Here is a 10506-nt window from a genome sequence, read left to right on the forward strand (position 1 = left end):
TTGAGTTCGTTGTAGTGAAGACAGCAATAAGGAATTTTTTGTTTTATTCATATTTATTTTAAGTAAATAACCTATTTATGTGAAAGATTTATTTTTGGTATTTGGAGGAGCTAATGGGCCAAGAAATGGAGTGATTTTTTTTTTTTTTAAATGGTTTTTCTTAATGAATCTTAAGTTATGTGAAAGACAAAATGAATTTTAATAGGGTACTAAACCTATAATTTTTTTTTCTCAAATTGTGGGGGGCCAATAAATTAGTTTACAAACAACTTATATATAATTTTTCAATTTATTAAGGCAGTAAGTGAAATTTTAAAAAATTTAGAGGGGGCCAAAGCCCCCCTAGTCTCAACATGGCTCCGCTATTGGATGAAAAACGTAAACCTAACTAAGAACACTCCCATCAGGTGTGCCAAATGTGCCAAATGCCAAATATTTGGCACATTTGACATACCAAACACAAAAACAAGCCCTCATCAGCCGTTCTATATCTCAAAAAATTTGGAACATGTCTACAGTACCGTCTCAAATATGAGACGGTACGGACAACAATGCCATACACTGTTTAGCTTTATTTAATTCTTTTTTTCTCTCTCCTTCATCATTTGCCTCTCTCCGTCTCTCCGTCTACAACCCATCTCTCTCTCTCTCTCTTTGGAATTCTCGCCACACCGTCTCGCCACGCCGATCTCACCACGCCGAGAGACAGAGACCGCCCGCACTCGCCACTGATCACTGACCCACTTTGCGACAAAGAGGAACTCCAGTGTGAAGGACACGATGGCCGGAAGTGAAAACTTCCATTAGCGATGGCAACGAAGACGGTTGTCCTGATTTGATTGTCGCTCTTGAAAGGTAACAAACACTGAAGGAGAAAAGAAAAAAAAATGGGTTTATTCCGATTCAATTTATGATTTTAGTGTAAATTGTAATTAATTTTATAATTGATTTGGTGGATTTGGGATGTGGTTTGTTTAATTTGGTGGATGTGGGTTTCTACCGGTGGTGGATGTGGATTTGTGCCGGTGGTAGGTTTGGGTTTGTGCCGATCTCTCTGGTTGTGTTTTTTTTTTTTTTTTTTGAGGCGGCGTTGGCGGGTGTGGGTTTGTGCCGATGGTGGATGTGGGTTTGTGCCGATCTCTCTGGTTTTTTTTTTTTTAGGCGACGTTGGCGGATGTGTGTTTGTGCCGGTGGAGGATGTGAGTTTGTATCGTGGTGTGGTTGGGTTTGTGCCAATCTCTCTGGTTGTTTTTTTTTTTTTTTTTTTTTGAGGCGCCGGTGGTGGCCGTTGGTATTTGTGCCGATGATGGCCGTTGGTGATGATGATGATGATAGTGATAGGGATAGGGAGGAGGAGGTAATATATTATTTTAATGTGTAGTAAATGTTATTTTAATGTATAGAATTGAAGTATAGAACATCTGATAAATGTATGTTGTAAAATGATGTGCTAAAATGATAAAATGGGTTTTTGGTGTGTCAAAATGACCTTTTTTTTTAGAGAGCTGATGAGAATACTCTAACGGTGATATTAATATATTAATATTAATGCCAAGATGCCATGTAGATAGTAGCTTTAATTTATTTTTTATTTTTTTAAAAAGTCACCGCAGTTGGTTCATTTCAAATGCAGCAAATCAAATGTGTGCCTCTCAAATATTCAAAAACAAATTACAAAGCTGCTTCAGTCAATTCAAAACCGCAGTGAATACCTTCCTTCAAGATATTCATAACAAAATTAAATCCAAAAATCACCATGGCCCCATAAAATTTATTTAAAAAAGAAAAAATCGGTACACACAATTAATCATCATGTCCCAGAAAGAGACTGAGATGGAGGTCGTCAATCTTCAGTTTAAGGTTATAATTTGATGCTTTCGGCTACAATACAAAATACCAAATCCCAAAAGCCCAGCTCAAAACACGTCTGAAATAAAATCCCGGAATTGGTGGATCCAAACAATGAGAGAGAAAATAATATAGGGGACTAGCAACATCTTCATCTGCATAGAAACAAGGCAGTAATAATGTGAATCCTAGCTTAATTCGGAAGTTGAAAACTTGAAATGACCCCCAATAATCCTTTGCCTAAGGACCAAACGCATAGGAGTGGATTTGCATCACAATCCCATAAAGTTAATGACATCATTCATCCACCACAACCTAAACTCATTTAGGAACTGAAATATGAAGGCTCCCATTCACACGGAGGGTTCTCACCGCGGAGAGAGATTTTCACAAAATTGTCATGTGACCAGTCTATATGGCATCTTGATTAGGTGGTATTAATATTAATATTTAAATATTACTCTTAGCCACATTGACATTTTTCATCTATCACTTGACACAATACCAAAAGGTTAAAGATTAAATTAACACGTTTAAAATGTTAAGGATTAAACCGACATTCAACGTAAGCTAATTTTTTTTAAGAACATTTTTAATTTGATATTGATAACCATATTGATTATTTTGGCTATCATCAGAGCATCAAACTAAAGAATCATATTGAAAGATGTTTAAAATTAAATATGACTTCTTTCTTGGCATGCCATTCCTATACTCTAATTTAAGGAATTTTGAGTGCTAACTTAATCATTGTAGAATTTTTGGCCACACCACACTTGTGTTACTTTGAATTTCGGGTGTTCATATTTTGCAAGTCTTCCAAAGCTTGTTTGGACATGTAATTATCGAGATTCTTTGCATAATCATATAATGGAAAATTCTTGAGTACTCTCGAACCATGGAGAAATGGTGTTTCATTCTCTCACATTTATAGTTAACCCTACCATGAATTTATTGAGTTGACATCACCATGAATGTGAGAGGAATGAGCACTATTCTCCATATTCTGAGAGTACCTAAGAATTACTCTCATATAATAATCAAGAATTAGCAATTAAGTTTGCTAATCTCTTCTTGTGCCATGTCAATCACTTTTTTCCAACTCTTCTCTGCCATTTGTTTTTTTTTTTTACTCATCTTCTCCTCATTATCCAAATCTTACCATTACTCTTCCTTCAACCATTCTCATCCCTTTTTTGGTGCTTCTTCTCTCCAATATTATTCTCCACTTCTCACAGTTACTCTCTCTCTCTCTCCCTTTTTGACTCTTTTCCCCATCTTTTCTATTACTCCCTCCTCTTTGCATCTCTCTCTCATTTAATCCATGTTCTGTCTAAAAAAGAAATGAGATTAATTTCTCTCTCTTGTATATATATATATATATATATATATGATAAATTATCAATTGTCCAAATAAGTTAAGCTTAACTATTAAGAAATAGTGCATTTAATTATTTAATCATAATTTTAACATGCCATGATAGATTACTCATTGTTCCAAAAGTTTAAATTATTAGGAAATAGTGAATTTAATTATTTAACCATTATAATTCTAACACCTTTGTTCTTTTGCTAGACCTTTTTTTTTTTTTTTTTAATTTCTTGAAACTCTGGTTTAAGTTGGTGAGTTTTTATGTTTTTGAAAATTCTACTATGGGTTGATGAGTAATTTTTTTTATGATTTTGACAACTATTCTTTAGATTGATGTGTTTTGGTGATTTATTTCTTAATTCCATATCACATGTCCTCTCTCTCCCTCTTATTGATTTGGTTTAATTTTAATTAGGGTTAATCCTTTGCTAAAATGCCCTAAAACAAACATTGCACCAAGTGCACAAAACTCCTACTTTTCATGTAATTTGGGACAAGGGAATGGTAGGTGGCCTAATTTTCATATATTCAGGAAAATTAAAACATCAACTTTATTGAAATTACAGGTTGATACACTTGCATCAATAACTTCAATTTGTAGCCATTGTACTTCATATATTATTCTCTCATAAAGTATAAAATAAACAGTTTTTGTAATATAGTATAAGGACAATTTATTGAAGCATATTTCTTCACAATATTTCTTATCTCCAAGATGACTAAATCATGCCTTCGAAGTCCCAACTCTGAACAACATAAAGTAGGAGCTAAAATGTTATTGCTTGCCGATTAATCATAATACCTCCAATCCAGCCTACTCTGATATCTTGAAATCACTAATTTGCAGGTTTTCAACTTTTTGTTTTTGGAAATTACTTCGACTTCTGTTACCTATAAACTCTCCCCAGTTGTATGCCTTAAATTTAGCTGGGTTTTTCTCATTCGTCAGCTCCTCCAAAGGCTCAACCATGGTGGAGAGTGGAGGTAGTAAGAAGAATGGATATGAGAACCTTTCTCTCTCTGAATTCACTATCACCCTGTGCTCCACACTCTCATATGTGTCATTGCTCCAAACCTGAACAATTTGATTGCTTGAGTTAAACTGGTCAATTACAAAAGCCTCTAAAAACATTTAAGCTCCAATACAGGGATAGATTATTAATTCTAATTTGGCTTGTAATTGTATCATTATTTTTCGGATACATACATGTATGGAGTGCACAAAGAAAAAGTAATATACGAACATTTTAAATAGGCTTGGATTTAAACATTGTAGATAAGACAACTTTGAGCATTCTCATCTAATGCTCTATTTTATCTATTTTAGATTCATTGTAACACCAAATGCATAAAATCCACCCCCACACTTGGAAATGCAACACTATTGAAATTTTTACATTTTACTACTATAATATCTAAAAAATAAATTTCCTACCCTCATTTATTTCAATCTCACAAAATAGGGACGGACCCACACTAGGGCAAAAGGGGGCCATCCCCCCCCCCCCCCCACCCCCCAAATTTATAAAAAAATTAAAAAAAAAAATTGGTATAAAAAAAATTAAGATTTGCCCTTAAATATGTATATATATATATATATATTTATATTTGTCTCTCCTCTAAAATATTTAGATATTGACCTATAAGAAAAGAAAGAAATAAATAAAATTCATGCCCCTTTAACTACAAAAACAAAATAATAAAAATAAATATGGACTAAACAAAAATCACGCACAAAATAAGAAACACTTATTTTGTATGTTTTACTTTGTTGATATGTTTTATAATATGAAATGTTTAAAAAATACTTATTTTTGTATGTAGTATTTTGTTGAATATGAAATAGATGTTAATTTTTATTTTCATAAAAAAAAAAAAAAAAAAAAAAAAAAAAAAAAAATTGGTTTTAAGCTTTGGCCCCTCGAGTACGAATCCTGATTCCGTTCCTATCATAAAACATATTCTCTCTCTCTCAATAGGTTTTTTGAATCGATCTCTCTTTTCACAATAATATATAGATATATATATAAAGAGTGGTAACAAGTAAGAGAATATATAGTGCATTGGACATAGAGTGGTAATGTACTTAAAATAGATAAAGTATTTTATGGTAATACAAAATGCATTTTATTTTTTATTTTTGGACTTGGATGCTTCTAATTAGCCTCTTACTTCTGTCAGATTTCACACACATTTCTTGTCATGATAATGTCAGACATAGGTAGCATTTGGTAATACAACTCGTAGGAGAGTATGAATTTTGATGCATTCTAGAAAAATTAATCCCAACAAGATACATTCTTTTGAAAAGTACGCATGTTCTATCATTTTACTGTCAAAAAAAGAAAAACACGCATGTTTAGTATCATGCTGAAACTCTTATTAAAACAGAATCAGATTGAATAGATATCCTTTGGACGAGTACTAATTTGAATGATTAATGATTTGTACTTAGCAAAGTTAAATATATGGAAATGTTACCTGAATAATGTCACCAACATTGATGATATAAGCGTCTGGGGTGGGCTTGACCCGAACCCACTCTCCATCTGTTTTCTGCTTCACTTCCAATCCTCCAACATCATCTTGAGCAAGGATGGTTAAGGCACCAGCATCCTTGTGCCGACCGACACCGAGCGCTAACTCAGGGGTTGGGCAAGGTGGATAGTGATTTAGACGGATGAAACTGGTCTGATCTTTGAAGAAGCCATGGAACCTATCTGCTGGCAAGTCTAGGGACAGTGCAATAAGTTCCAATAACTTGTAAGCTAGTTTTACCATCTCTTGACCATAGTCTTGGCATGTCTCCCTGGTCAGTTATCAAAGCAGTCCATCAGATCACATAGATAGAATCCCTTGAATTGGGCTTCAAACTAGATCATAATTCTTGATAGATTAATCTCAATTCTAAATCAATTACATAGGATTCTCCCAAATAACAGTTACGAAGACACGTTCATATGTTACTAACATGTTAACCTTATATGACTAGTTTTTAAATTCTACCATCCACTCGATCTCTTATAGGAATTAGGACACAATAGTCCTATAATAATGATTTCCATATATTAATTATTGTTATAAAAACTTACCTTAATTCTGGAGGGTACTCAGGCCACTGATTTTTCCATTCAATGACTTCCTTGTCATCAGGCTCATGCGAGGCAGGGACTATAGTGGGTTCCTCTACAGCAAAATCAAACACTTCTTTCCAGTCCCTAACATTCTTGGTATGTTCCGTGTCATAGTAACCAGTCACCTTCTTCTCATTCCTCCTCACCTTCCTCTTCTCCTCCAAACTCTGAGCAAAGAATTTCCTCGAGGCACCATCAATCTTCTCTCGCTTATCCAAAGGCACCCCATGATTGATCACCTGGAAGAACCCCCACTCCTTGCATGCATCGCCTACCTCTTTAACAAGGCCTTGAAATTCAATGGCAGAAACATTGTTGGAGGAGAGTATTGGAGAAAGATCGATTAGTGGGACACCTTTGCCTTCGATGTAGGAGATTTTTGGCCTGTGTTCAGGTTCTTGGATGAAAGCTGGATCAACCTCTCCCATGGTAATTGGTGGATGATTTTTTTACTGTTTTGTAAGAATTGGGGTGGTGATGAAGGAATGGTAGGTTTTTAACTTTTATATGTGAGATTTTTTTTTGATGGGATTATATGCGTGAGATTTTAGTTTTATTTATGTAGATTGAACTTGGACGGGTTTTCGGTTTCTGATTGGTCAGAGAAGATTATAACTAAGATAAGATTTTGTATGGTACTTTTATACGTGTGAGATTTGAGTTTTATTTATGTACTTTGAACTTGGACGGGTTTTTGGTTTCCGATAGGTACGAGGAGATTAAAACTAAGTTAGATTTTGTATATATGGTTGCTAATTTTTCTAAGGGTGTGACGTTTGTGCTTGCATATTGCATGGGTGAGTTGTGTTGATCAAAGTTCAATTTATGGATATTTTCCTAATGGCAATAATCATCGGTTACGGAACTTCTCCATTATTGTTGTTGTTGTTGTCCGAGGTGGCTCCGCAATGTCTTAAGGCCCAAATAAAGGTAGAAAGAAACTTTCAAATTCTTTTTATATATTTTTTTATTAGATGTGAATTTTGAAAATTTAATCGTTGGATTATATATTTTTATATTTTTAATACACATGCCAAATTTTGTTTAAATTGAATATTATTTCCTATTCAATTAATAAACTTAATTTATATATATATAATTTAAGACCATAGAAATTTAATATTTCAATATTTGATTAATAACATATTTATTGATTTATTATTTTCTTGAAATTTTGCATGGAGAACATAATAAATACTTGTGTAGACACCGCATTTTGTACCATTTATGACTGGGGCCCCCTTTCCCTAATGATGCTCAAACTCTAGGCTCAAGGCCAATTTAAAGCCCAATCAAATATTAAATTGACTTAAAGAGTATTAAAATGGAAAATATAACCTTTTAAATGAGCAAAAATCTATTTTTGGAAATAAAAGATCAAAGTGGTCATTGGTCCACAAACGTGGGCAGCAACCTGCGTACATGAGCCAAAGCATGCTTACATAGGCACACTCCTGCATACGCAGTTAGGGTTTCAAGGAAAAAAAAAAAAAAAAAGGCAAATTTTCTACAATAATGGTTGAAGTTTGAAATGAATCTTACATCGTTTGGGAGTCATTCCAAACCCCATTTTTTCCACTGTATAAAGCCTTACACGGTACATTTTCAAAACACACAAAATGCCTACGGGAAAAACTTAAGATTCACTAGAAAATAGTGAATCAAAAGGGAGTTTTCCACAAAACACCCTTAAGTCATTTTTATCTTATTAGGACCTTTTCTGGTCTCAATCCTTTGAGTTTAAAGTCTCTAATCACTGTTTATTGAATTGTGATAGATTTGACTGAGAGAGATGGGCAAAATCAAAGCTTGGGAACTCCTTTTGAGGTATCAAGCTTCAACCTTTCTTTCTCTTTTTTAGCCTTTTTTTTACTGTTTTAATCTTGGTCATTTGCTTTGTTTATGCTTATATATGTTTGTGTAGTTTAGTTTTATGCTGTCTTTATGTTTGTGAACATGTTTGGTTGTTAGAATTAGGGTCGTAGTTCATGCTCTGCTTTCTATTTAGTTCGTTTTCGAGTTAGGGTTTTGAACAACCTTGCGTATGTGTGCCATAAGCATGCATACACAGATCAAATTCTGTGTGCATGGATTTGGCCTGCATACATAGGCCTCTGTCTGCGTACACAGGCCATTGCCCAGAAATCCTAATTCTTCTATTTCATTCTTTGCTTTATATAATATGTTTATGTTTTGGGTTTCTTTTCACATGTTTTATGTTTCTTAAGCTTCTGTTTACTTTGTTCACACGCTTGTTTGTCTTTAACATGTTTAGATTAGAGTTTATCCTTTTGTTTCTTAGTTTTAATGCCATGCCATTCATTCACATGTCCATGCATTAATGCCATAGGTGCTGAGTTGCTACAAGGTAAGTCAAGGTAAGTCATGCATCGATATAAACATGCATCTTTTGTGATGAATATCTTTGTATGAAGTTTCATTTTGAGTATGGATGTTCATATGATCTTATGATTGCCATGATACCTAGCTGCCATGATTAAGTTGCTGCCTCGTTTTAGATGAATGATATTATAGGATTTCACATGCTAGTGCTTTTCATGTATGTATGGGTTTGGCTCTCTTTTGTTTAAGGGTAGATATGTATGTGTTTTTGGATAATGATGTCATGTTGTATGCTTAGATGTATGCTAATGTGTGTGAGTGTGTGTGAGTATAGATACAAGTGTTGAACATGTTTTTAATGAGGTTAAGACGTAAGACACAATAAGGGGAGGCCAACCTTAGGGTTGGGCGGTCTCAGGTGCCTAACACCTTTCCAAGAACATACCTAAACTTTGAACCCATATCTCTGGTAGTAAGATCAAAAGGTTCTTCCTCGAAAGGACACTATTTATATGGTTCCTAGACCATTGGAAAATATAGGTGGTGACTCCAACACCCCTCTATTGTGTCCACAACATGCAATCTAATGGTTAGGTTTTTGAAATTCACATTCAATAAAAAAATACAAGAAGCGTTTGAAATATTTTTCCCAAATAAAATAAGCCCCGTTTATTAAATAATATAAATTTATTATTTTATATTTATTTGCATTAACATTTTAATTAAGGTTGCTTCACCAAAAAAATAATAATAATAAGACACGCTATATTGGCCTGTAAAACATTATCTATTAAAATGACCCATATTTTATCCAAAACACATAATTTTTTTTATTCAATAAATTTATATACAAAAAAAATTTCACACTTACTTAAATGGTGTCGGGGGCTTTTTTGTGCGTAGCCATATGTCTTTCACTGGAGGTGTGACTTTGCTAGACCTGGATTTTTTTTAAGGAGTTTAATTCAGAACTCGACATTGGGCCGCATAGACCAATGGCTTCCGGTGCATTTTTAAGCCTACAAAATAGATAAAGCCCAAAGTCTTAGAATCATTATAATGGTTGAAATAAATAAATAATTTGTTTAGCATAATAGATTTGATTAAATGGTGAGTTGGACGTTATTATTATGTATATTAATTGATGTCCAATATTAGAAAGTAGTTAATTAAGTGTCTTATGTCCAATAATGGGATGAGTCCAATAGTCCATATCCAGCTGTGGCATAGTTTATGTCCAATATAATAAGGTATGTCCAACAATGGTCTATGTCCAAATAATACATATCCAGCTGTGGTTTATGCCCAAACATTACACATCCAGCAGTGGTTCATGTCCAAGTAATATATGTCCATTGACAGTGATGGGAATTAACAAGCATTAAAGGATCCAATGCATCCAGTTGGGCCTATTACTAGAGCAAGATCCAAAAAGATCAAAGAAGCACTTAATGGGCTGATTCAAGATATTTGGGCTGATTCTAACACAGGACATTCCAAACTTGGCCTAAACGAAGATGAGGGTGTAATAAATTTAATCCAAACTATCGAGGGCTGATCTAGCTTAATTAGGCGCGATTTATGGTGTGGATTAATGGCTGATTGACTTTCCAACTCATTACAAATTAATAGATATTTTCCTATTCTGGAGTTGCTAGTTTCAGACCAAATCCACCTTAATTTTAGGCTTCTATTATTTAGAACCTTTTTTTAGCTACTTTTCTATTTTGGAGCTGCTAATTTCAGACCAAATCAACTTTAATTTAGGCTTTTATTATTTAGTACGTTTTTTATATATTCCTATTTTCA

General features: G+C 33.8%; 1 protein-coding gene across 1 annotated transcript; it reads right to left on the reverse strand.

Moving 5' to 3' along the window:
• Positions 1–3755: 3755 nt before the first annotated feature.
• Positions 3756–6868, reverse strand: LOC115968909 (protein DMR6-LIKE OXYGENASE 2-like). Its single transcript, XM_031088449.1, has 3 exons — positions 6313–6868; positions 5702–6029; positions 3756–4295 (listed from the first exon to the last, which is right to left on the reverse strand). The coding sequence occupies exons 1-3, from the start codon at positions 6780–6782 to the stop codon at positions 4035–4037; spliced, it is 1059 nt and encodes a 352-aa protein (XP_030944309.1). The 5' UTR covers positions 6783–6868; the 3' UTR covers positions 3756–4034.
• Positions 6869–10506: the final 3638 nt, after the last annotated feature.

Source organism: Quercus lobata, chromosome 11 (genome assembly GCF_001633185.2).
Source record: "Quercus lobata isolate SW786 chromosome 11, ValleyOak3.0 Primary Assembly, whole genome shotgun sequence".
Classification (NCBI taxonomy): domain Eukaryota; kingdom Viridiplantae; phylum Streptophyta; class Magnoliopsida; order Fagales; family Fagaceae; genus Quercus; species Quercus lobata.

Excerpts from the sequence above, each read along its gene's own strand:
- LOC115968909 (XM_031088449.1), bottom strand. The coding sequence starts at position 6,782 with ATGGGAGAGGTTGATCCAGCTTTCATCCAAGAACCTGAACACAGGCCA. Across the intron at positions 6,030-6,312 it reads GAGTACCCTCCAGAATTAAG|GGAGACATGCCAAGACTATG; the intron begins GTAAGTTTTTAT and ends ATAACTGACCAG. Across the intron at positions 4,296-5,701 it reads ATGTTGGTGACATTATTCAG|GTTTGGAGCAATGACACATA; the intron begins GTAACATTTCCA and ends CAAATTGTTCAG.